This window comes from Phoxinus phoxinus, assembly GCF_949152265.1.
Source record: "Phoxinus phoxinus genome assembly, chromosome: 1".
NCBI lineage: Eukaryota > Metazoa > Chordata > Actinopteri > Cypriniformes > Leuciscidae > Phoxinus > Phoxinus phoxinus.
The window spans coordinates 32645576-32673567 of NC_136876.1; the positions used below are offsets into that span (position 1 = coordinate 32645576).

General features: G+C 38.0%; 1 protein-coding gene across 1 annotated transcript; it reads right to left on the minus strand.

The window, feature by feature from the left end:
- Nucleotides 1–466: 466 nt before the first annotated feature.
- mpp3a (MAGUK p55 scaffold protein 3a) lies at nucleotides 467–27914 on the minus strand. The gene is given in 21 exon segments (XM_079611552.1): nucleotides 467–3459; nucleotides 3984–4112; nucleotides 6195–6303; nucleotides 6413–6485; nucleotides 6488–6505; nucleotides 7198–7278; nucleotides 8154–8315; nucleotides 9077–9142; nucleotides 12164–12205; nucleotides 13133–13153; nucleotides 13541–13605; nucleotides 14230–14426; nucleotides 14534–14608; nucleotides 18764–18849; nucleotides 19392–19473; nucleotides 20225–20362; nucleotides 20451–20531; nucleotides 20860–20937; nucleotides 21078–21196; nucleotides 21289–21344; nucleotides 27792–27914. Coding segments are annotated over 20 exon segments (1839 nt in total). The 5' UTR covers nucleotides 21326–21344; nucleotides 27792–27914; the 3' UTR covers nucleotides 467–3279.
- Nucleotides 27915–27992: the final 78 nt, after the last annotated feature.

Consider the following 27992-nt stretch of genomic DNA (forward strand, 5'->3'; position numbering starts at 1 on the left):
CCACTTCCAGATTGAATTTGGCAGAGCTAGCACCCAGTCGGATTGATGTGTATATCTTTTTTTTGCTTGCATATTAGGTGAAATGATTCATCCAAATGTTGTGGAAATCTCAAATATTGAACTGAGATTTGTATTGAACAAATCTAACACTGTTTATTTCAGTTCTGTTTTAGGACAGCAGCTGTCAAACTGTCATAAATGCAATCTAACATGAAGCAGAAAAAACAATAGCCTGTAGAGCTTGGAAATGGGATAACGCAGTCTCGGGTTGTGATTGCCCGCAGCAAAGAACATATTCATAATGTTAATGCACAATAGAGTGGCTGACAGAATAATCCGCAAAGACACGTAGTACTGCTCGCTGTCATTTCAATCTGAATGCAATAGACAAATAAGAGGCAGCATTGTCATACTCACATTTGCACACATTCAAGACAGGCAACTTCTTGATAAGTTTTGTTTTTTTACTTGCAATCAGTACATGACATACAATTAAGAATTGATACCAAAGAATGGCAGCTGCTTACAACAAAAGCGACAGATTTCAGTTCAAAAAACAAGGTGAGGTAGGATCAAGAAGATTTGTATGATATGTATGGGAAATGGTAGAAAGTTGTAGAGAAATTGTGAATGTGAAAGTTGGTAACACTTTATTTTACAGTGTCCTTGTTACACAAGTTACATGAAGTTACTGTAGTAATAACTATAAATTGTGCATAATTACATGCAACTAACCCTACAGCAAACCTAATCCTAACCCTATAGTAAGTACATGTAGTTCATTAATATTACTCAGTACTTAAATGTATAATTACACTGTAACAAGGACGCCTTAAAAGTCTGGTTTAAAATAAAGGGCCTGCGTATTACTGTCTCAACTGTCTTACTTAATCTACACCTAACACCTAAACTCCAGAACGTTTAGTTACATATTTACATGGATAATGTGTAGCTTAAGTGCTTTGGCGTGGTATTTCGTAATCCTCCGAATGAACAAAATCTTTGAGAAGAAAAGCTTGGTGTATTGAGACAGTTGTTGGCACAGCAGGAGTTTAATATTTTCCTGTTAAACATTGATCAATCGTGCTCTTCAAAAAGAACCTGATTTATGTGATTCAATTAGACAACCATGGGCCCTATTTTAACGATCTGAGACGCAAGTATCAAACGCGAAACGCAAGTAACTTTGTGGGCGGATCCCGGGCGTTGTTGCTACTATACCAGCGAGATAAATGACTCTTGTGCCCGACGCAAATCTAAAATGGGTTGGTCTGAAGTAGCTTCATTATTCATAGGTGTGGTTTGGGTGTAAGGTAAAATAAACCAATCAGAGTGTCATCTCACATTCCATTTAAGAGCAGATGCGCTTGTTCCATGGCGGATTGCTATTATAACGGCGGATTTGCCAGGCGCACGCCAGGAGCGGTTCACAGCTGAGGAGACCGACGTTCTCGTCAGGGCCGTAAAAGACAGAGAAGTGACAATGTATTGATGGGAGAAACCCACCCAAATTAGCTTCAGTTAAACAGGCGTATAATAATTTGGATAAATGTGTAAGCTAGATTTATGCCTATTTTTTTCACATCTTCATGGACACAACAATGATTACCCTCGTGTGTTAATATTTTTCCTTGTAATAATGTATGATTTGCAAAAATGAAAACTGCTTCGTCTGTGTAGATTAAAGAATCAAAGTGTATCAATACATTATGGCCAAGCATGCACGCTTAAAATAGCATATGAATAACATGCAACGCGGAATTGTTTTCTGAAACTGCAAAATAGCATCAGGGAACGTTTGCGCCAGAACACGCCTCCTCTTCTCGCTGCACCGCCCCCGGCAGCGCAAGTTCATTCACTAAATTACAGACGTGCGTCTGTTGAGGGAAAAGTCTGCTGTGCGCGGGTGCAAAATAGGAATGATACATGCGTCGGTGTACAAAGTCATTTGCGCTGGGTGCAAGATAGGGCCCAAAGTCTGATAGGCAACACTTTATGGAATTAAAACTTAAAATTATTTCAAACTTGAAGTAGTTACAGTTGCTAAATGAGTCTCTGCATGGGTGTGCGTGGGAAAGGCTTACTGTGCATTGCAGAAAAATGTACATTTCAATCTGCAAATTCCCACTTGCTATGGCCAGATGTGGAGTTCTATGGAAACCACATTCCACATTTAATACCTTTCTGAAAATATAATCTGTTTGCAACTGAAGCATTACTTTAATGAACAGTCTACTGAAACTCTTTAAATAACATAAAAGGAAGCCACAAAGTATAAAATAAACAAATGTTATGACACAACAAGGCAAATAATAAATAACTAAAGTAATTAAAAAAATAAATTATACTGTATAAGTGCTTATGTGCCTGCATGTCCCAGCCTGAAAACAAAATCTGTATCAAGACAGACACCCTCAATGGTCTGTTCCCCTCTTTAAGTCTCTTGTTTAGTCTCTTTATGCTTTCCCTAAGAGGTCTGCGGGACCTGAGGCAACAGTGTGGACCGGGGCAAGTTTTGAATAGCTGAGTGCGTGCGGGAGGAAAGATACTGATATGTGGCATCTTTGTTGATCCTGGAGCAACATTCCAATCAACCAATCAGATTTTAGGAACAAGATTGAAGTTTATGCCATGTTTAGGCTTACAACCAGGGTAAGGTGCTTTACATCAGTGTTATTCACCTATCATTTCCTTCTGATTTTAGGGATAACTTATGGGTAGGGATAAGTTTAGGGGTAAGGATATAGTTAGAATTAAATTTTCGTCCTGTAATGTTGTTCCAGGATCAACAAAATATGTGGACCCAGGAACGTGTCTAACTCTGCAAAATCAGGATGTGCTGATATGTGGAAAAAAATTACTCATGGGCTCCCGCAAAATATAATTATCTAATAATAATAGCACGCACAATTCTGGAGATCTGAAGCATTGTGTGAGTGTGCAACACCAGAACAAGAAAGATTCTAACCAGACTAGGACTGAAAAATCCACTTAGACCTCTTCCTACTGGCTTTTGGTTGCAGGAACAGGACACAACGTGAACTTTTTGGGCGGGAGCGGGATCAAATATATAATCTTTTTGGCGGGAGATGGCGAGAACGGGATTGAAAAATCCATTCTGCGCAGACCTCTATCATTCTTTACAGATGGTGGATTGCTGAAAGAATCCAGGCCAAGGAGTCCGACTGCACCGCATGGAAGAAAAGAAGCCTTCAGTGGACTTCTACTTGGTCAACAGTCTGAAATAAAGATTGGAGGGGGGGAGGGGGAGATGAAATCCTAGGCCTTGACCCAGCTCATAGGAACCCAGAAGGTCTCTCGCTCTAGTCTTTCCAGGATGCTACGTAGTTCTGCACAGGCACTGGCAGTATCCTCCTTAATCAGGACCCGATCCACTAGATGACCATATTGTTGATCTATCTGCTGTGCAGACAGACGCATTTCCTGCAGGTCCTCCTCCTGAAAATGAAGAGATGAGAAAGTGTAGGGCATGAATATTAATAGAGAGAATGAAATGAAAGAGATGTCTGAAGATGTGCGCAAAAAATAATAATCAAGCTAGATATACCGTGCCTGTAGATTCTGTGATTTTCCCATACATTTTGCAAGTGAGACAAACAAGCTGATTTTCAAAGCTAGACAATCGTGGCAATTTTATCGCAATTATTACTAAATGAGACAATTTCAAGGCTGATTTTGGAGAGGTTGGGAGAATTGTTGTTGATCAGTGCCACAGTTAGATGGCACAGTTCTAAAAAGGATAATCTTTTTAGAAAGGCCTGACCAGGGACTGGGGTTGCAAATTAGCCTATTGGCTAGAAACCTTTTATGCAACACATCTACACATATTATTATGGCTCTGACTGTGATAATTATGTATGTAATAATGTGCGCTGCATTGTCCCTGACAAATAAACAAATTCAATAAAATTAAATAAGTGTTTCTTGAGAGCTGAGTGATGTAAACCTGTGATGAGACTCACTGTGAATCGCCCATGTTCACCTCCACCCGGCGAGGTGCCGGCACTGCGGCGTCTGCGACTCTCCGGGATTCGTGGTGTTACGAAAATGACATAAGGCTTGAATTCGGCTGTCCGCAGGGCCTTCAGAGCCTGTGGCAGGACAAACAACAAAACCAGTAATGTGAAGGGTTAAATGACACTCTATATATTTACAGAATTGTTCAAAAGTAAGACATTTATAATGTTACAAAAAAATGATTTCGAATAAATTCTGTTCTTTTGTACTTTCAATTCATCAAATAATCCTGATAATCATAAGAAATGCACCAAATCATCATATTAGAATGATTTCTGAAGGATCGTGTGACACTGAAGACTGGAGTAATGATGCTGATTCTAAATGCAGCTTTGTAATCACTGGAATAAATGACATTTTATAATATGTTAAAATAGAAAACGGTTATTTTCAATTGTAATCATATTACCAGTAGTGTTTTACTGTATTTTTGACCAAATAAATAAGATACTTCTTTCAAAAACAAAAGATCTTACTGTCTCCTATCTATCTGACTCTTTCATAACCCTTTCTTTATTGAGATTTAACATTTAAAAAGTAAATTATGAGGTCTGTATACACTGATAAACTTCATGCTCAGTTTCGGCCAGTAGCGTTAAAATCTCACATTAAAAATACATGAGAGCAAAGTTTAAGTCAAATTTCCTGCCATGTCCATAAGACGGATTCTTGTCATGGGGGTAAAGTGCTGCATGTGGTTTTGCACAACTAATATGCTTTTTTTGCAATAGGCAAGTAGCTCCACCTGAAGGTGAAACCAGTCAGTACATGTCAGCATTAGAGAAAGACTTGCCCAAGTGATGCATGACAATTGTAAATATAAACAAAGCAACACATTAAAATCTACAAAACATGTAATAAGACATATGGGTCATACTTTAGCTTTATTTGTTATTAAAAGATTACTATAAGAAGATGTTATAATAAAGAACAAAGATACACATTACATATACACAACATATAATATACAAATGAAATCAACAATGCTTTATTTTTTCAGCTACAGGAGGTGTATTTAACAGAAGCATTCAAGAAAGAAATTAAATGAACGAATATAAAAATAAAACACTACATAGACTTTGGTTAGCCACATTCTTCAAAATATATAATTTTGTGTTCATTACCAGAAAGAGATGAATACAGGTTTGGAACAACATTAGAGTGAGTAAATAAGGACATAATAAAAATTTTGGGGTGAACAATCCCTTTAAGGACAAGTGGCAGCATGTTTACTATTAGGCTACTGTGACTTTAAGACCGGCACGCATCCACCCGATTTTCTCTCAATTGTTTGCTTTCACTTTAGACACACGGACATGGACACCGACACACCAACACCGGCACAGACACTCACACCGTCACGGACGCCGGCACGGACACCGGAGTGAGTAAATAAGGACAGAGATTTTTGGGTGAACTATACCTTTAAGGACAGTATTAACCCAATGAGACTCGAAAGATAACTTATTCCAGTAACCAGGTGCTGTTTGACAGGCTTTTAAGTGCATAGGGTGTATGCGGTTTTGATGCTATCATAGAACTGCCCCATGCACTCCCATTCAAAAGGCATTTTGATCTAAACCGAAAATACGGTCAATCTTAAAAGTGGCATTTCTATTCTAATTATGCTTTTACACGAAAGTTTAACTCGGATAGATAAAGAGCCTAGGTTCAATTTTGGCAACAGTTACCCTTTAATAGTGAGAATTTAACCCTAAACTTAAGTGTTACTGACATATACTTTTGTGCATGATTTAAGTAGCCTGGTTAATACCAGACCCTTCTCAGTCGTAACTGAGTGTGGGTCTGGGGAAGGTTCATTCACAGCCCATTTCCAAAGGGGCGTCACCAACGGACGTCGCTCAAATGCCTCTGGGCGCAATTGGATATAGACCTAAAACCAATCAGAGCGATCGTCATCATGTAAAGCCCACCTCAACGTTTGTGATTGGTGCCACGATTTGGAAGGATTAGAAATGGGCTTGAATGGGCTCTTGGCCAGACTGACTAAATTTGCCGGAAGTTCGTCTGGGTTTTCCTAGGCTATAATTTAAGCGGATCAGAGAATAGTTTTGCTGTTTTCATGTCAATTATAAATGATCATGTTTACAGTAGTTCTTGAATCAACACAAAGGGCAAAAGCTGCTGTTATTTACCTCAGGCTGTACATCTACCAGACACATCTTGTTCTTGGCTTGAACGGAGCGGATAGCCTCTATACTGGTCCCATACAGATTCTCCTTATACTCTCCATACTCTATAAATCTGCAGACAGGGTATGACAAAAAGTCAGGGTATGACAATTGGACAATATATATTCAAATGGTAGTAGAAGAGCAGCAGTAGAAGAGGACCACAACACAGCAGCACTCACTTGTTATTCTGTGCATCTGCATCAAAGGCCTGCTTAGTCACAAAGTGGTACTCCACTCCCTCCTTCTCATGGCTCTTTTGGGCCGTGTGGTGTCTGGGGTGGAGGACAGAGAGCCAAAAATGTCATGTGGTTTGGAATGGTTGCAAAATGATGCTGTCATTTATTCACCCTTATGTATTTCCAAACATGCATGACTTTTCTTTGTGTGAAACACAAAAAGAAACATCGCAAATACTTTTTCATGCAATTATAATGGGAACCGAATCTTTCAAGCTTCAAAAAGAATGCAAAAGGATCATAAATATATCATCAAAGTGGTCCATTTGTGTTTTTTGCACCCAGTCCAATTTTACTTTCATAGATATATATATATATATATATATATAGCCTATATATATAATATATATATATATATATATAGAGAGATGAGAAGAGAGAGAGAGAGAGAGAGAGAGAGAGAGAGGAGAGAGAGAGAGAGGAGAGAGAGAGAGAGAGAGAGAGAAGAGAGAGAGAGGAGAGAGAGAGAGAGTAGAGAGAGAGAGAGAGGAGAGGCCAGGATATTCTCTCCAAAATTGGCATTTTCTTTCATCTGAAGAAAAACATGATGGGGGAAGTGAACAATGACAATTTTTGGTGGATCTAAAATTTCACATAGATCATTTCTAAAGTCTAAAAAACACTGGAAAGTTTGAATGTTAATGGTTTGAACTATCTGTGTATAATGTAGCTAGTGTATTTATTAGGAAACTCTTTTCATTCTGAATAGGAAATGAGGCAAGACCTACGGGGCACAGCCACAGCATAGCGATGCGGATTTTCTGCAATGACCTTTTGCTTCAGCTCATTGATGCGTGCTCCCAGAGAACCTGCGCAAAGATAAGCGGCAACTTCAAATCAGAGCATTTATAGTAGCCTATGTACTTAAAGTGCAACGTACAAGAAACAAGTATTTCAGAAGATCACTTAGATCACAGACACTTTCTGAAGCCGAGTAAAATCGTTATTGCCACTAGGGGGCAGTGTATCATCAGAATGTGGGATGCAGTGAACTGTGGTGGCAAACATCTTACTGATACAGGCAGTGGTTTATGGAAGAAATAGTGTAGCTCCAGCCTAGTTTTTAAGGATAAATTATATGTGCTTAATTATAATACCCGATTTGGTATATTTTCTGGAATTGCTAAGTATTCAGAGTAAGACATGGTAAAAAAGTTAGCTTCCTTGCTCAAGCTGCCAATGGACCCTTCACAGACAGTGACACGTTTTAACGGTCATCAACATCGTAAATCCTGCAAAGTTTTTTTATTTTTTTCATTTTTTTTTTTTAAATGTATGTACATTAATAACATTTGACTTTGTATTATATTACCATTAAATGACAAGAAACTAGTTAACGCTGCTGTGAGGGTGTTTCTAATACAGCGGCGGTGAGAGTGATGGTAAAATGTATGTCTTTCTCTCTTCTGCCTGCCGTTATCACAACGTTATCTCTTTTTGAGTTGTTAGTTGTGAAAAAGTTGTGAAAATTGTGAAAACACTACTGTGGTGTTTTTCTTTTGCTATTTGAGCAAATGGAAACACAATAAATATATTTCACGGTTTCTCTCATTCACCGCTATGGAAGTTTTTTTTCTATATCTCAGTTAATCAGTGGGCAGTTTATTCCACCAAAATTAAATATTGCACAATATACACAGAATACAAAACTGTAGTTGAAATATTATGTTTTATATTATCTTACCAATGAGAACTACTAATCGGGGTCTCTCATTGGGCCTCTGCTGATAACGTGTCACTTCTTCATAGGTCAGGAACTCTGTGTCATTCTGGTCAGAACCATTGGCCTCTCCTGAAGAACCACGACGGTCCTTCCGACTTAGACGGAAACTTCTCCTTAAACCGGCTGAGAGAGTCACACAATCAAACATTATTTATTACACATCTAAAAGAAGAAGAAGAAAAAACTATTACAAGACTATTCGTTTTATTTATATTCACTTACATTTAAAAGTTTGAGGTCAGTAGGAGTTTTATATGTGTATGAGTTATAAAATACAGTAAAAAGTAAGTAGCCTACTCAGCATCATTACTCAAGGTCTACACATGATCCTTCAGAAATGATACTAATATGATGATTTGCTGCTCAAGAAACATTTCTTAAAAACAGTTGATATTAATTAATTAATTAATGTTAATTACTTATTATTACATAATATGTTTGTTAACAGCATTTATTTGATTTTTTTTTTTTTTTTTTTTTTTTTTTTGCGATTTGTATGCATTTAATGCATCCTTGCTGGATAAACGTATACATTTTTCTAATCTTACTAACCCCAAACCTTTGAATAGTAGTGTATATTTAATGTATTCGTAGTTATAATGACAGAATAATGTGAAAGACAATCAAAAGTGCGATCATAGTTCAATTCAATTGATTACTCTATTTACACCCTTAAGAACTCACACTATCACATTGTATAGTAATGATACAGATAAAAATACAATATTGAAAGCAAGCAGAGATTAGCCATAGTCTGACTCCAATGAAACTCCTGTAATCTTCACTCCACCCTCTAGCAGTATTGCTGATGTTATGAAAAATGTTGTAAAGTGTTTTATATTTCAGGACATGGAGGTTAGTGGTGGGAAGATTGAGGACTGTACCTGAGTAAAACTCCCAGGAAAACACCTGGCCACAGGAGGGTGCCACTGCATTACACTTCGAAGAGACTACAATGCGCATTAGACCACCTCACACTTGTGCATAAGCCACACTCTGCCTTCAACAACTGACCCAAAACCAGTTAAGACTTTAACTTCTGAGATAATCTAGTCTGCATCAGCACTAGCCCAAAAGTTGGCCTGCTCAAAATCTGCACATTTCATCACAAATCAGCAGGATTTAAATATAGTCAAATGTGCTAAATGTAACAGAGCAGCACTTCGAATGGCAGCTGAAAGCAACAACAAATTATCAAAAAATATTTAAGAAGCAGTCAAGTTGGAAATAAGGAATAAGCAGAATGTTTTAAATGGCAGATATTCGAGTTCTGACAAAATGTACAGGTGCTTTATAATATTCGGTGGAGGCAGATTCCTTGCTGTCAGTAAATCTGACTTCAAAGCCTTCCCACTGTCATCTTTGGCACTTCCCAGTATTAGCACTATCAGATTATTGAAATGATTCTAGGTCAGTGGCTAAGGGCTGAGAGTTGCCGTCACGCACATTAGCTATATCACACACTTGACTCAGTGAGTGAGTGCACAGCCAATCGTGCAGGGTGGAATGTGCAGAGTGTCCTGTAGAAGGGCAGCAGCCTGACAGTGCTTTTGGAGGGGTGGGGGTTTTAGGGATGGAGGACTACATAAAGCAGAAGGCAGCAGAGAGGAATGCATTCACATAGAGACCGGGAAAGGGAAAGTACTATACCTGCCAGAGGGGAGGAAGGTAAGGTCAATTATTCTCATCTATAGTTCAATGTACCGTAATCTAAGATTTGCTCATATTTGAACCAGAGGAAAAGTCTCACTAAGAATGAGTTCTGCCTAATGATGGCATATTTGCACATGCTGACCCTGTTGTTGGTCTGTATACACTACTGTTCAAAAGTGTTGGGTCAGAAAGATTCTTTAATGTTTTTGAAGAAAAAGTATATTATTCCCTACAAGTTAGCATTTATCTGATCAAAAATACAGTAAAACAGTAATATTATGAAATATTTTAACAATTTAAAATAACTGTTTTCTATATTAATATATTTTAAAATGTAATTTTCATCATTCATTACTTGTCACATGCTTCAGTGTCACATGATCTTTCAGAAATCATTCCAATATGCTGATTTGCTGCTCAATAAAAAATTATTGTTGTTATCAATGTTAAAAACAGTTGTGCTGCTTAATTTTTTTTTTTTCAAAAGTGCAAAGGAAATTGGAATTGAAATATTTAATTGAAATATAAATCCGTTATATATAAAGTTATACATGTTTTACTGTCATCTTTGATCAATTTCAGTCTATGCTGAATACAATTATTAATTTCTATCAAAATGTATTTACTGACCCCAAACTTTTAAAGGCTATTGCATATTCAAAGTTACATATTTGTCTATTATTTAATCAGTTACTATTGACATGATCAATAGAAAAGTTTTTTATTTTTTTTGAACAATGTTAATTTTGCCAGGCCTAATGTAGATTTAAATAATCACATCACGTGCTATTTCGGCATAATTACCACTTGGGAAAAATGTAATAAATTACAGATGATTGGTGAACAATAAGGTTTCTGTGCTAAAAAATGTGCAGCAGTGTTTCAAATATCATAGCTACTTCTCCGAGCCACCCACAGAAAGTCACATAAATCTAAACTTTGTCAAGCTCATCTTCACAGATCGTAAGAAAGAGACTGGTGTCAGAAAGTGAAGATAGATGAGAAGCTGTCAGCCTGTTGGTCGACCCCACTAACACATAGGCCTATTTATAAAGATCTGCTACCCATTCTGTAAATAGAGTGATAGCCTGTGAATGAAATATCTAACACTATGAACTGAATATCACTTCTCTTTCGTCACTCTCTTAACAGCTCCTCAAATTAGCGTCATTAACTAATGAGACTTGAAACACGGTAGACATGCTTCTAACACTTTTAACTCTTTTTTTATCATCAGAGTATGTGAGCGTTGCAAGCATGATTTTGCCGAGAGATATTAATTTTCTACTAAAGTCAGAGTGTTGGAGTTCTCAATCCCGTTTTAATACCACTCCATCATGGACATTACTGGTTTCAGACAAGCGTTGGAAAAGTTACAGAAATTGCAAAATAAATTGATACAGTTGGTTTTACTTGACTGCAAGCTTATTTTCTGATCGGATAGCTATCCGATCCCAGTTAAAACTGTTCCATTTACACTTCATTTCCACATAAATGTTTCACTGCAAAATGAATATAAGTCTGATCTTCAATTCCCACGCCATATGCAAATTCAAGTTCACGTCACTAAAAGTAACAGATAAGCTATGTGTAGCAATTTATTTATCATCAGCTGATTTCAAGATCAAAGAGGAGAGAGAGCAGAATCAGCACTAGCGAGAGAATTTAGCATTCACCACATTCAAGATGACATACGTGTTGAGCTTCAGGATGAGATGCAGAACGTTGAGTTAAATTTGCGACAGTCTGCTTGCTGAAAAGAGATACTCATCTCCAGCGGGCCATATGCGTGTTGTAGCGGTGTCGTATCTGGCTACTCCTTTTCCTAACACATTACATTTTTTTACCATTTTGGGTCGGATTGCAATCTGTCTCAAATGCATTTTGACGGGCATTTACACCTGGTCTTTTCACAATTCGATATCTATCCGATCAGAGGAAACATGAAATGACCATAAACAGTCCCACCACTGAGTAAGAAACACAAAAAGTAAAACCCGGCAGCCCTGAGGAGAAATTGCTGTTGTTCCGCTCCACTCACATACTCGCAAAATCAAAGGTGTGAAAAAAATAAATAGCAGACCGCTTCTCAAACATCAATGCACCACTGCAAATTGGCTTCTTCACAGTCAAAGATTTGAGAAAGCTAAAATTCCCTTCGCGCTGCCAAACACCTCCCAATCCGGCCTCCCCTCATCAAGGCCATAGCTCTTGGCACAGAGGCAGGCAGCAATAGATGCTCACTCAGGCAGAAGGTTAGTACATTTCAGATTTAGCAGGCGCTGCCTGGGTACAGGAGAGGGCATGCAGTTTCTCACCTATGTACTGTCCATTGAAATAGCCCTCACAGTCACAGTCTTCTGTAGGGAGGCAAGCAGGGAGAGAGGGAGTGAGCAGAGGAGACCAGGAGAGAAAAGCAGGGCTGCAGAACTAGTTACACAAGCAGGTTCAACGATTAGGTACAGTAGGTAGGCAGGCGGGCGGGCGGGCGGGCGGCAGGTATTTCAGCAGACTGAAATGATGGCTGTGGTCAACCAAGAGGCTTTGTTATTTGCCAAGAAGAAAATGATGGTGTGATAGAGTGTAAATATTAGGATTTGCTTATGTGGTTGAGTGGGACTCAAAGGAAACAATGGGTGTTTTGTAACCTACAAATAATGAAAATGAGGCCCTTAGATTGAAAAAGAGATGAGAAAAGGCAATAAAGATAAAAATAAAATAAAAATAAAAATGGAATATAACATCACCTGACAGCTATAGACAATCTGTGAAAGAAAACTGAGAATGCTATAGGTATAATCAGTAATTATGTGATTCTGTTGTACTGGTCTAAATGCAATTCATATTCGACTTGTCTTTTACTGACACCTAACAGTGTTAATGTTGTATTATGCAAAATACAATTATATTGTGTGTGTGTCTCTGTGTGTGTGTGTGTGTGTGTGTGTGTGTGTGTGTGTGTGTGTGTGTGTGTGTGTGTGTGTGTGTGTGTGTGTGTGTGTGTGTGTGTGTGTGTGTGTGTGTGTGCGTGCGTGCGTGTGTGTGTGTGCATGCGTGTGTGTGTGTGCGCGCGTGTGTGTGTGTGCGCGTGTGTGTGTGCGTGTGCGTGTGTGTGTGTGTGTGTGTGTGTGTGTGTGTGTGTGTGTGTGTGTGTGTAACAGCAGTTGTAGTCTCTCTCCAGGAATTAAAATAGATTAGGTGACAGACTGGCCTAATTTCCTAATCACTGTGGTACCAATACGTGTGTGTGTTGTGTGAATGTGTGAACTCAGATCTAGAAGACCAACCTTTATCACATCCCTGGTCATCTGGTGTCAGCAGTAAAAGGAAAAGGAAAATATATGATGACGACGAAAGGAGACAAAACATCACTCCCACAACCAACTCAGACATGCAGTAGTAAAGGAAAAAGCATAAGAGGAGCAGATAGATAGATAGAGAGAGAGAGAGAGAGAGAGAGAGAGAGAGAGAGAGAGAGAGAGAGAGAGAGAGAGAGAGAGAGAGAGAGAGAGAGAGGCATGTTGCTAATCTGCAGATGTGTCTGTTCTCTAATCAGCTTTAGATTAGTGAACATGAAGCGCTCAATAAGCGCCTGGCCACTTCACACGAGCAAATTATGCCTCCCGTTAGTCAACACTGATTAATAACTCAAGGGGTTTTCGGTAAGGAAAGAAGAATCACTCTGAAATACTCACAGACAGTTTTTTGGGGAGACTTGGAGTTTTGAAGAGTGCCCATTTTTATTCTGAAGGCTAACCGCCTGAGGGGAGAAACCAAATGAGGAGAACTTCAAACTGTTGAAAAACATTAAATCCCTTGGCAAATATATTTTGTACCGGTCTGACATAAGCCATCATATACTGTTGAGCAAGATCAAACAAACTCATTGGTGAAAAAAAAAAAAAAAAACTATTATCAGTATATCCATCCAAAATACACCCTGCAGAGATGCAAGACAAAAAGACAGACTGGCTCATCTCTGTCTAATAAGACCCACAGGGAGAATAATTTAGAGAAAAATTTAATTGATAATTTAATTTGATTTAATTTGTAACTATTAACAATGAAGCAGCAGCCACACTGTCCATTTACACCTCATTTACCAAATGCTCAATAACAGTGTACACATCTCTTTACGCATTATAGTTTATTGTAAGTCATGCTGATATTACAAACAATTGTTTTTTAGCAACCTAAGTTACCTAGCCCGGGAAAACCCAGACCACTTCCGGCAAATTTAGATTTGCTCTGCAAGTGGGTCTGGCAAAGAGCCCAAAATTTAGCTGGAGAGAGCAAAAGTGTTAAATGTTAAAAGTGTAAAATATTTAGCAGTTTCATGCAAACTAAACTCTGAGGTGTGTGTTTTATGGATGATTTATCCCACCTCTCCTGAAACTGTTTGGATGGGATGAGTCCTGCACGCAGGCTGCAATCTCCCACTCTCTTGGCCTGCCACCACGTCTGATCATCCTGACTGACCACCTGCAGGACGTCTCCGCGTGTAAACGGAAGCCCTGCCTCCTGACACGGCGTGGCTTTGTCCTCTAATGGAGTGTAATCAAACAGTGCCCGCATGTAGACCTGTAGAAGACACACCGTACAAACAAGATACATACGGTACTCATTGGACAAGAAAAAAATACTGAAGAGATGCTGGGCTGATTACAGCTATTTTTATAGTCAATCACCTTGCTTTCTTTCAGTCTGTCCTCCTCTTTGATCGCTGGGATGATCTTCAATGTGATAGAGCCTTGTGATTGAGACTAAGAAAGAAAAAAACTGCTCAAATGATTCTGTTTTGACAATAAATGGGAATGATTAAGGTGATTATTTTGACTGTCAAGTGATTAAACAGGTAAATAAATCAAGTACATAATATGCCAATTAATTCATTTAATTATTCACAATTAAAAACAATATTTGCTGTGAAAAAACCCACAATTTAAATAATATAATTTTGTTATTAAAGGAAATGGTACACTATGTAACTCTTGGCCCTCTAGCGGTTAAAAAAACGAAACGGCATGAATTTTGCGGCAGAACATTGTTTTGGTTGTGCTTTGGCTCTGTGTGACTGTGTAGATAAATATGGTTCTTACTCATAACTAAAAAATAGAGAGAGAGATTATCCTACTGATCATACAACATTCACAACTAGGCTTATGCAATATAACCAGGTTTGGAATGGAAAGGATCTTAAAGGAGCGTTTCACCTGTGGGAACATTCGTCTTTATTGAAAGTGACCGAGGAAAGACAGAAAGTAACTTTAGGGCGCGTTTGTATGAAAGACAACAACTCCCACAATGCACCACATTGCAAAGCTCCGCAAGCCACTCCCACTAATCCAGAATGGCGCGTATGAGGTATCCGCCTATCAGACAAATCACTCTTCCGTCTACAAAGCTAGCTAACCACCAGAGCTTGAAATTAATTTCACACAAACTTTAAAGTTAGTGGGCGAACTCATTAGTGAATTACTCCTCGTTTGTAGTTATTTTCGAAATGGTGAATTATTGCATGGTACCGGGATGTTCAGTCAGAACAGATGCGGTGCGGAACAATGATGGTTCACAACACAAACGTCTGTGTCCTCGTCTGATTCAGAGATTTCGTCCAGGAGAAATTGCCATTGTTGATATTCTTTGCAGCATACGGACTCTATCTCTGTGTCCGTATGCGCACAGGCACCACCAGTCCGCCCCAGTTCGAGCCAGTCCGGGCTTCTCGTCCGCAACAGGCAGGTCTTCTGCCTCGGCTGCAGAAGCCGCCGGCGCCTCCTGTTCCTCCATCAGCCTCAGCTGCTCTTCGCTATATTGCGGCTCGTAAAAGTAGCCACGAACTTTCGAAATCCTCTTCTTCCATATCATATTGAGTAAGTTACCTTCCGCCATTGTCGTAACTTCACATCTGGCTCCACAGCGCCTGTTAGCTTAGCTTCCAAACAAGATGGATAAATGAGGAACGAGTGTTTGTAGTCTCAACCAATCTACAAAGATATAGGACTTCCTGCTTAGAATGACGCAAAATTACGAATTTTACATCATTATAAGCAGGAACTGCAACACTAAAATCCTTATTGCTCCCTTCTCAAGGGAAAATGAGCGAATATCGCATGACCATTCAAAAATATGACTGGGTTTCTAACGATACAAAGCTTAATGCAAACGGGTGAAGTGTCCCTTTAAGCTGACTATCTGAAGACGTTACTGTAGCTATACCATTAATAGACACGGTACTTCCTTGAAAATAAATTCCAGCACAGCACTACAACAACCAAAGTGAAATGACCCTTCACAATAGATGATGCCACTGAACTCTGTTAGAGAGCTATAAATGGCAATTTATCTGTTCAATAAAATACTTTTCTCACCTGTTGAGTAATAAAAATACCATCTATGCGTCACATTTACTACATCTTTAAAGGGCACCTATTATGGAATTTTGAAATGTACCTTTCATGTAGTGTGTAACATAGATCTAAGTGAACAAAAACATCCTGCAAAGTTTGAAATATGAAAGTGCACCGTATATAAAGTTATTGTCTTTCAAAAGTAAGAGTCGACTCAGAGTCATTTTTATGAATCGTTAGAAGACCGAAGCTTTTTCTCTGACTAGATGACGTCAACTTGTCAAGTTATTTGAATACGATACGCCCACTTATTGCGCTCCAAGCCCAGGGAAAACATCATGGCGACGAGACGCTGTGTTCTGAAGTGCGACTCAAAAGCCAACTTTTTTCATCTGCCCAAGGAGGAGCATTTAAAGACTAAGTGGCTACAATTCATATAACTATACCACAGAAGTATAGTCCGAGCCTTGTGCTTTGCTCGCGCATTTTGAAGACGATTGCTTTACCAACTTAAATGCACTCAAACTTGGATTCGCGAGCCGGCTGATATTGAAGGAAGGTTCAGTTCCAAGTGTATTTGCATCAGCTTCCTCCTCCGTATCACAACCTGTAAGTGTTATTAATAATTGTTGCTTTTATGTTTTATGTAGCATGATTAATAATTATTTTGTTTGTTGTGTAAGCACCGTTTAGCTTCTAGGTCTTCAATGACAATTGTATTGAGATATGTGAAGTGTTTGTCGTTGTTTTCGGAGTTGTCTTAAAGAATAGAGTAATACCTCGTAGTAACGTTACTGCATTATTATTTTTTTGTTGTTGTTGTAAAAACGTGTTTATGCATCGGGCTAACGCAAACAAAGACTGATTGTGCTTTTACAATATGAACTCTGGGCTATGCTCGCTAACATAACATTAAATTCTTTATCTTATTTTTAGTTTTTTACTACAAACTACAAAGCAGTGGACTATAATCATTATTATAACACAATTTAATTGATAAAAGCATCATTGTACTCCGTGTTAAACAATAAGTATTATCTATGTAAACACTGCTGGGTCATCTGACCAATCGCAGATTAGCGTCGCGCAAAGGAGGGGTTTGGAAAAATGAGTCGTTGAACGAATCATTTGGGAGTCGGTGAGCAAATCAGGTAAAAATAAATGCATATTATACGACAACAAAAGTGTTTTTTGTCATTGCATGCATGTAAAACTGTTGTTGGGGACTCCCTAAACAACATTAGGAACATTTTAAATGTCACAATAGGTGCCCTTTAAATCCCTCAGTGCTGGCCATCTCTGAAAATCCAAGCAAATGTTGATTGTTGTTTTATTATGAGCTCTGTCTTGTTCTCTTTTTGCCTGCAGAATCTCCTCTATTCAGTGTTTTTTTTAAACGAGTGATTCTCCGGAGGTTTGAGGTTTAGCTGCTACATATTAACCTTTCTCACTTATTGTGACAACTAACCTATGCCGATCCCACACAATACACGCGTCAAAGTAGCAACTTTTCTCTATTAATATAATACGGATATGACGAGACACGCACGGGCGAGTGATGCATGTACGCAATTTTCCCATGAAAACCATCCCGCTAAGTCTAAAATATAAACACTTATAATAGGCTTAACATAGTGAATAGTGAAAGAGTACGATATGTATGGACTCATTATTAACATTTTGTCAATTTTGACAAGCGGGAACCTTCCTGTCTCTCTCTTGAAACCAACACGGAAGTGATTTAAACTGCAATTCATTGACAGGCCGATAGAGACAGGCTGCAAAAGAGAGTCAATCCCATATACCCTCATGTTAAAATGGCAAACTTTACAGCAGAACAAAATGTGTTTACAGCCTGGTGCAAAAAGTGGTTTTGGTCTATATAGCTAATTTTGCCCTTCATGACTACTGTGAGAGGGGGGTGATCTTTTTTTATAACTAATCCTTTTAAATTATATTAAGCCTTAATGTTCTACATAATTAAGGGCGTGGCCACTTGAGTGACAGGTGGATTGTCACTGGTGTCACTACTAGCCATTTGTGTTCTGTCTGTTAGCCGTCACATCACCTCAGCTACGAAACCTACGGATGACGTCACGGACACCACGTCCACATTTTTTTACACTCTATGAATTCTGAACAAAAAAAAAAGTTACATAGTGTACTTTTATTAATAGAATTATATTATTATATTACATGAGACAATTACATTAAAATTGTGGCATGCAAATTTATTAAATAGGCAAAAAATTCCTTTACAAAGTAATATATTGTATGGACGCATTATATATATCTTGTTTTATGTTCAGCAGAAGAACCAAAATCATACAGGTTTGACACAACATGAAGGTGAGGAAATTGTGACTGAATTTGCATTTTTGGGTGAACTCTCCCTTTTAGATATTGTGTCAAGCTTGAAATGCTTTGAGGATAGAAAAATACCTTGAAACAGAACTTAGGAAGCATTTGTTAATTTTGTGCTAATGTGTTTAATTGTTTTGTTTGTTTTTTATCATTATAATTACTTATGTGAAATGAATGTGAAGGAAGTCAGGAGGTCCTCCTTACCAGTAGTTGACTGATCTCATCTGGTCTCTTGTGCATTACAGAGCTGCCGTTGACTTCTCTCAGTTCATCACCGACGTGCACCAGACCTGTGGAGAGAGGAAGGATAACTGATTTACAGATTCACTACTACATGTTCAAGCTGCATCCGCTGTGTTTGATCCACAATACACTTTATAGGGATAGTTCAATTAATTTTTAATGACCAAGATCATTCCCACCACACACACGGCATAGGGGTTTTATTCCCATGGCAACAGCTGTAGTCAGGTGGTTAGGGAGTCTGTTTGATTCGGTTGATTGGGTCTCAGGAGACCCTCCTTGACCACACAGATGGGCCATTGCAGCAGACATGCAGCCCAGAGCCCATCACAGAGGTGAAAATAACAAGCATATCTAGCACACTCAGTAAAGGTGCAGGGATATTCAGACACTTCAATGGTTTTAGTGATGAATACAGAACCTTTGAAGACTGCAATGGTTTATCTGATATTCTCAATGGTAATTAAAACAAAAGATAAAACACATTTCAGGAGTCTATTTGGAAAAATAGCTTTGCATCATGATTATTATGGAATCCAGTAAAATGAGACCTCTAGATTAAAGACAAATTCTTTGAAGTGTCCCTCACCACTCCTGTCTGCAGCCCCGCCCTTCATGATCCGAGCCACAATCACGGCCCCGGTGGACTCATCCCGCCGAATAGTGGCACCCTGAGACAGAGAAACACCAAACAACAATCAGATGAACGTTTCTTGAATCCTGAGCAATCTATCTCTTAATTAAAATCATATTCAGTGATCTCAAAAAGTCTATTTGGACTTTTACTTACTGTATATACATAATTTGCTTTCTTATGTGTTGTTCAAGTCAGTGTTGTTGATTGTTAGCTAAAACTAAAACCATTCCATATGAAATGAAAATATGAAATAAATAAATATAAATATAAATGAAATTATACGATAAATGAAATATAGATGAAAAACTTGTAGAACAAACATTAATTAAAAATGTTACCTAGGCAACTAACCAAAATAAACGTTTAAGTACTAAATACACTAAAAATAAATTCAAACAAAAATGAAACCAAATAGAAATAAATAAAAATGAATAAAAATGACAAAAGCACATAATTATTTAGTTTTACATTGCTAAAACTTAAACTAAAATTGAATTGTGTGTGTGTGTGTGTGTGTGTGTGTGTGTATACAGTATAATACACATGGCCATATATATATATATATATATATATATATACATAAAATTATATATATATATATATATATACACACACAGACATATATTATGTAAACAAAGACCTTTATGTTAGATGTGAATAATCGCAATGAGTCAATTTGACAGCACTACTAGTATGTAAATAATACTAAAACCACACAGGATCAAGTGTCCTAATATTTTCAGGGTCACTGTATTTGTGCAACTGGCATTGTTTCTTTCTCTCACCAGTGGCTCTTTGTTTTTGACAAGGCGGACGATCTTGACAGAGTCCTCATCTAGTTCATCCTCAAAGTCATCGGGAAGAGGAGGCAGCACAGGGTAAAAGTTCTTCTGGGCCACCGTGTCATGAACTGACAAAACCGCCTAACAAGCAGGAGGGATATGAAAACCTACATTTTGTTTCTGGCCAACCGTTTTAATGAAAATCTAACAATGTAGGTGTTGTTTGTACCTTGAGATGAGGTGATGTCAGCAAATGTAGAAGTTCTTTTTCCTCAACACTCATCGGTCCACTTTGCAACTCCTCTGCCACCTGCCAATCAATAAGGGTAAACCGTGATCAAAGCATTTAGCAGGCTAGCTTTCTTCTAATAAAATAAAATAGTCTTCTAATTTCTTAAGCCAACTTCCAGGGACATTTTTGAGCAAATTTGTCCTCAGATTATGGATACATTAGAGACACAAATTCGTATTCAATTTAATTGACTTTCTCAAGTAAGTGTAACAGAAAGCTGCTGTGTCAAGCATTTGAATGTCCCCTCATTCCCCCCAGATACCATTAAACTGTAGTCTCATATATTATAGTAAAAGGCCATTATTCTTGCCTGAGGTGATGTGATATGACAGACTGCAGCACTTACATCCTCTGCCAGAGTGGAGGCACTGTGGAGAACTGGGGTGGGGCTCTGCCTTTCATACTGACGCAACTTCTCATGGATCTAAAAAAGACAGGCACAATGCACATGTACACAGACACATTTGCTGCCATACCTTAAAAATAAGCTAAGGTAAATAATGCATGTAGTGAATCATTTATAACATAGGTGCTGCAAGTGAATTCAATGCGGAACCTACACACCTTCATCAGATAGCTGAGACTTCTCTCACTGAAGACATCCTTTAGAAAGACCATATCCTCTTTGTGATTAGCATCTGGACGCAGCTGTGAGGTCAGCAGGGCAAGCGTCTCATGCAACCCTACATGTAAACATAGATCAGTAAGCGTCATTGTGTGACTGTACATACAAGTGTGTTTGATTAGATGTTTAGTTTACATTTGTGCAGCTCACCTGCTCCTGCAGAGAGGACTGGCATGGCTTCTTTCATCGATAAGGAAGGAGTTGACCTTAAAAAAAGAGGTAACCATTATAGCAGTATAGGCTATGCACCCCACAGTCCTGACAGTGTTTTCAAAATCAATAGTTTTCATTGTAGTTTTTAGTTTACGTTAAAGGGCTCGGCAAAAAGTAAACATTTGCGACACTAACTTTTAAGATATCTTCCGTGACGTTGGTTAATTACGTCTTTAACATCCGCGTTTTTTGTTTGTTTTGTTTTTTACTGCAGACGATGTTTACTGCACGATTCACGAACAAATGACTCATTAACTCTTATGAACCGGTTCTTTTTAACGAAGTAGTGAATCGTTCATAGCTGTAAATTAGTTCACAATTGACTCCCTCACTGAACCGCAAGTATTTTTTTGGGTCCAGTTCAAAGAAGATGTATCCTGATGTGAGTTGACTGAGGAGTAGTTAAAGACATTTAGAACTACAAAAGAAAATCCTGCTTATAGCTATTAGCTGAAAATAAATCATAAAAGTGGTTTATTTTGTTTAAAAATACGAGGTGGCAAGGTGGGCCTTTTACCCCGGAGTATGAGGATCACCAGCATGTGGCAAAAGGTAGGCTACTTTGATTGGTAAAATTGTATAAAAAGTATAAAATTGATACTTTAGCGTTTTTAGCCAAACATTTTTTTTTAAAATAATGTATTAAGTTAATACTTGTTCAAAACAATCACTTGAGCAAAGTTTGTTCTATTGTCTGTTTATTTTAATAAATAAAAAAATATTCATTTTTGTTCAATATACTGTCATTAATATGTTAAGATAAATGTTAAAAATAAAGAAACAAAATTATTTTAAAAAGTAAATATTCTGAAAGCATTGAAGTAGATCCCATAAATATTCAATATAGATTTACTATAAATGATAGTAACATGATATGATTAAAATATTTTTAAATATAATATGATTAATATTTTTTTTCCCCCATCACTGTGGACCAGAAACAAACTCACAAAGGTGACGGGACTGTGACACCAATAGTCCTTTTTTTAAATAATAACCCTGTTTAATTGTTCTTTGTTTTATCTCTAATTTACAACAACAACAAAAATCAGTGTATGATATTTTCAATGTATGATTCATCTACTATATATCTTTCTTGCTGGTGTCTTCAAGGCTCTATAAATCTATTTAAATACATGCAGTGGCACATCAATATCCCATCACTTTTAAGCTTGTAACTTATATTTCATATAGTTCTTCTGAGTGTGTATTGCCTTGATAAGATTAATGGATATTCATCCATGATAAAGTGCTAGAATAGAGGAGAGAGAGTGACTGGAAGAGATGAGCGATGCTCTTCTGTGGGTGCCGAGAGGCCGCAGCAGGAACACAACGCTCAGAGTGCTGCCACTACTTCCTCTTTAACACTCTTTCTCCCTCACAAACACTCTCCTAGAGCAATTCAGACGTGCCATACTTTCAGAGTGCATACCCAGTGAAACAGAAATAGAAATTCAAGCACTGATCCGTCTAGAAAAGAGACGAGAGACAAAAAATAGAAACTCTACTGCAGTTTTCCTTCCTCGTAACACTCAGCATAAAGGGTGTTGTAACATGCCATGGGGTGAGCTTTATCAGTTCAACCAGTTAGAAATGAGCTACAATGAATGAAGCTTGCCTCTATGCTTAGACTGAGAGTCTAGAATGAATTCTGATGTAGATGGACATGTAAAGACTGAGGAAATGTGTTCATTGTATAAAACCAAGCCACTAATCCTACAGATTTGATGTATCACATTTGTGGCAATAAACATTGTGACTATTCCATATATTAGTGACACATCATTTTAACATCGTATGCACTTCCTGGTTTGCCAGTGAAAAAAATAAAAAAAACTTGCATCCAACGAGCCATACAGTATGTGATTGATTGCACAGTAATATGGCAAATCACAGATGTATTATATATATAGGCCTATATATATATATATATAAGGTGGCTGATAGATGGCTGCTGCACCATAATACCATAAAGCAACATTCAATTCTCAGCAATATCAGGAGAGTGAATGTGGGATATAAACTAATAATCCAATCATACCACAGATAGGAATCCACAATCACTTTTGCTGTAAAGGATGATGTCATTCCCACTTTATTCTGTTCTGGTAATGATGTAATTGGCAAAAGAGCTTTGTGGAAGCAATACACAGGGGAATGAGTTGTGTATTTCAAAGGTGTGTGTGTGTGTGTGTGTGTGTGTGTGTGTGTGTGTGTGTGTGTGTGTGTGTGTGTGTGTGTGTGTGTGTGTGTGTGTGTGTGTGTGTGTGTGTGTGTGTGTGTGTGTGTGTGTGTGTGTGTGTGTGTGTGTGTGTGTGTGTGTGTGTGTGTGTGTGTGTGTGCGTGCATGCGTGCGTGTAGAGGAATATAATATACAATTTGTACAGTATAAAACTCATTACACCGATGGAGAGTCCCCACAAAGATAGCGAAAACGAGTGCGTGTGTGTTGGTACAAACAGCACAAAGCTAGTATTGAGAAAAAAAGGGTTTTGTTGTAAGAAACTTTAAATAAATTAGTATAGTCTATCATTAAATTAATACCAGTAAAGTATTAATTTCTTAAATAAAAAAATCTTACTGGCCCCTAATGGTAGTGTATAATTAAGCATAGCTGTAATACATTTCTTACTGTGTTCTATCAAGAATATTATCTGGTTATGTATAAGTGTAATGTTTGTGTTGCATGGCTTGTTCATAGACCTGAAAAGATAAATATTAGTTTTGGCATAAATGCATGATGAACACGTCATCATGTGTGCTATTTCTGTCTGGAACAGCTTAGAGCCCTTTTAGTTGTTTTGGCTTGGATGTAAGATACACACACACACACACACACACACACACACACACACACACACACACACTCACACACACAAAGACCTATCTGCAACCTTATTGGCTTTAAAGGTCTGTTTAGGTCACACAGTCTTCAGCAGATAGTACATATGTTTGGCCTTATAATTCTGAATTTCAGAACATCAAATCCAGTCTGGTTGTTAAAAACTTTTAAGGATGTATAAAACACATGTAATGTAGTTAGGTGAATGGTGCTGTCATGCCTGCTGTCTGGAGGATATTCAAGGAAACCAGAGCAAAATATCTGACCTAAAGGGAAGCTTCTGTTTCTACCACAGGGTTCTCACAGGATTTAACATTTCCGTTACATTTCAATACATATTTTTACTCTTTCATTGTAATTAACACACTTTGAATGGGAATGTTGTAATTTTCTCAATGAAAAATACATTCCCTGTGTTATACTAATATCCCTGAAAAGTGAAACACAGGCTCTGTTGCACAATCAAACAATTAGTCATTGTTTGAGCAATATGACATGTCAATTTCTTGCTCAACCAATGTTTTGGGGCGGGGTTTTTTTAAACAATGTCAGACAATTAGTTTAGCAATACACTAGCATGAGTCAACACACTCATGAACTAAAAGCTACAAAGCTCTGAAATTAAATTCAAGGATCACTAATAGGAATGTTTCGTTGTTTCGTTTCATTTTTATGCTGACGACTGCCAAATTTATGTGCCGCTAAGTCAGTCAAAAACCCTTTTAGAGTGTCTAAATGAAGTGAAAGCATGGATGGCTATGAATTTTTTGTATTTAAATGAGAGCAAAACTGAGTTTGTGATATTTGGTCCTAGTGACTCAGCTGCTGCGGTTCCTGTTGACCTGGGTTGTCTAACCCGAGACATTACCCATGTGGTTACAAACCTGGGAGTCAAGTTGGACAGTCATTTAAAACTTGATGCCCAGATTAGTGCAGTGGTGAAGACCAGCTTCTTCCAGCTAAAGCAACTAGTTAAAGTAAAACCGGTTTTATCGCGACATGATTTTGAAATAGTAATCCATGCTTTTATCACCACTACTTTTTTATATTATTGCAATGCAATTTACATTGGTCTTAGCAAATCACTTATGGCACGATTACAACTAGTCCAAAATGCAGCTGCTCGTCTTTTAACTGGAACTCGGAAATTTGACCATATTTCACCCATCCTCCAATCCCTCCACTGGCTCCCTGTGCACTTTCGCACTGATTTTAAAATTATTTTATTTGCTTATAAATGTCTGCATGGCCTGGCCCCCCAGTACCTGTCTGATCTGCTCGTGCCCTACACCCCCTTTCGTTCGCTCCGGTCGGCTGACCAGGCACTGCTGGTCGTCCCCAAGACCAAACGTAAATCCAGAGGTGACCGTGCGTTTGCCGTGGCAGCTCCGAGACTCTGGAATGAGCTGCCTTTGCACATCAGACTGACTGAGTCTCTTTCTGTTTTTAAATCCCGTCTTAAAACTCATTTATTTTCTTTGGCTTTTAACTCAGTTTGAGGGTTGACTTTCAGTTTTGTAATACGGTTGTATTTATCTTTATAGTTAATTATTGTTTTATTATTTTTTGTTGCGCTTCTGTTGTTTATTATTGTTTATTTATAGACTGTGTTCAGCACCTTGGTCAACAGTGTTGTTTTTAAGGTGCTTTATAAATAAAGGTGGATTGGATTGGATTGGATAGGAAGCTTATTAACAATAATAAATGAATTGTTATCTTACACAGCTGAAAGCAGGATGGTGCCTGCTGTCTAGGGCAGGTGGGAGACTGCTCCTTTAAACTGGTATAATGGTGGAGGGATGTTGATCAGGTTATCGAAATAGATAGGTTTTCACAGACAGAGATAAAAGCATGTACATGATTGTTAGAGGAGTTTTAATATCCCTTAGGATGAATTTTGATCTGTGCTGGAGATGAATCTGGGAAGGCAAAGTGAGGTCTGAGATAAAGCATCACATTTTGACCTGGGCGATTTAAGATACAAATAAAAAAAAAACATCCTTTAAAAAACACTGAATATATAGTATGACTTATTACTAAATCATATGCAGAACAGTAGTTCTCATCCTTTTTTTACAAAAAGCAATTGTCCAACGAAGTATTTGAATATGCAATATTTCCTCTTGTATGATTGCACTGCTCTTTATCAATAGAGGTTGGTGTAATGTGTTACTAAGCATTTAATTACTGTAATTTATTTACTTGTTCCTTGAAAAAGTAACGTAAAGGACTGCACTTCATTTTTCTGTAATTTAATTTGTTACTTCTGATGTAATTGCATTAAATACTGTATTATAGAACAAAACTTTATAAAAACAAGAATGGATTTAACATCAAATTTTTACGTATAATGACAAAATGTATGAGTTTAATGTAAACGTCTCCCTTTAAATACTTTGGTCAGCTCAAGAATAACTTATACAATTTTATATCATTTATTTGAATTAAAAGAGCGGTTTCATGTCTATCCTTGTGTTGTTGAACTGGTCGAGGTTGATATGGGATTTAGAAAGTAATTAGTCATACGTAATGCAATAATACAGAGTGATAAGTAGAGTAATCTAATCACACTGTTGAATGTGTAATTAGCTTAGTGATTGATTACTTACCCAACACATGTTATCTAACTTTTTTATGAACAGAAACTGAGTGTTGTTATTAAGGGGAACATAAATTAGATTAGATTTTTTTTTTTTTTTTTTTTTTTAGCATTTAAACTAAAAGGATTCATTATTTTTTTATAAAGTCATCTTGTGCTCATCCTTGCTCAGAACCACTGATCTAGAACAATATTATACCAACAAGTGAGTCCCTATTTAGGGCCTCTGAAGATGAAAGTGGTGAAAAATGGGACAAATGGGATTCATGAATAATAATCTGACCCTAGGGGTGAAAGGTCAGCCATCACAACAGAAGCTCCTTTTGTTGGAGATTAAAAACACAGAGAGACATCAGTCTGAATGTTTTCCTGGGCCATCTTCAAATATTTCAATCATTTGAGAAGAATATAAGTTGTCTGGAGGCTGTACTCATGTTAGAGCAAATTCATTATTAGTTTAACTGCCTGTTGGCATGAACCAAACTCAAATATCCTGGCACAAATAGCGGTTCTTTAACCCTGCACCCACCTCCAAACAGATCCAGACCATTACAATTCAACTCGCAGTGACCTAATTCTGTTTCGCTTACATTGTTGCACTACCATGTGCAACACATACAGGAACGCATGCACCACAAACAATGAACATTGATGGGAAATTGCCATCAATAATGGAAACAGGTGTGCACGGTTTCCTCGGCAATGTTGTGAAAGCATCAGTAGCGTACTTTCTCTTTCTCTCACTCTCTCTCTCTCTCTCTCTCTCTCCATCACAGTCTTTCTCTTCCTCTCTCTTCCTTCATCTGCAGTGCAGTGCTGATTTGCACATATGCCACTGATTGGCTCAGAGAGAGAGAAAAAAAGCCCCTTTAGAGGAGATAATCACCAAAACACACATACTATCGCACGCATGATCTCGTGCAGTGCATGCTGGGTCTTGCTTCGTGTTTAGCTCCGGTATAATGAAGCAAATGAACGTAATAATAAGGAGCAGCCTACCTCTGGCTCCGTCTTCCCCTCTGTTTTCTGTGTCTCTGGATCTGTCGTTCCCAGAAGATTGCCTTACTGATCCTTTCGCTGTGACTCTTCCTCCGGCTGCCGCCCCTGCCGTCTGTCGCTCCTCTTTCTGTCTCTCTCTTCCACACACATACACAAACCCCCTCCCCTTTCCATCCTCCCTCCCCTCCTATCTCCTCCCCT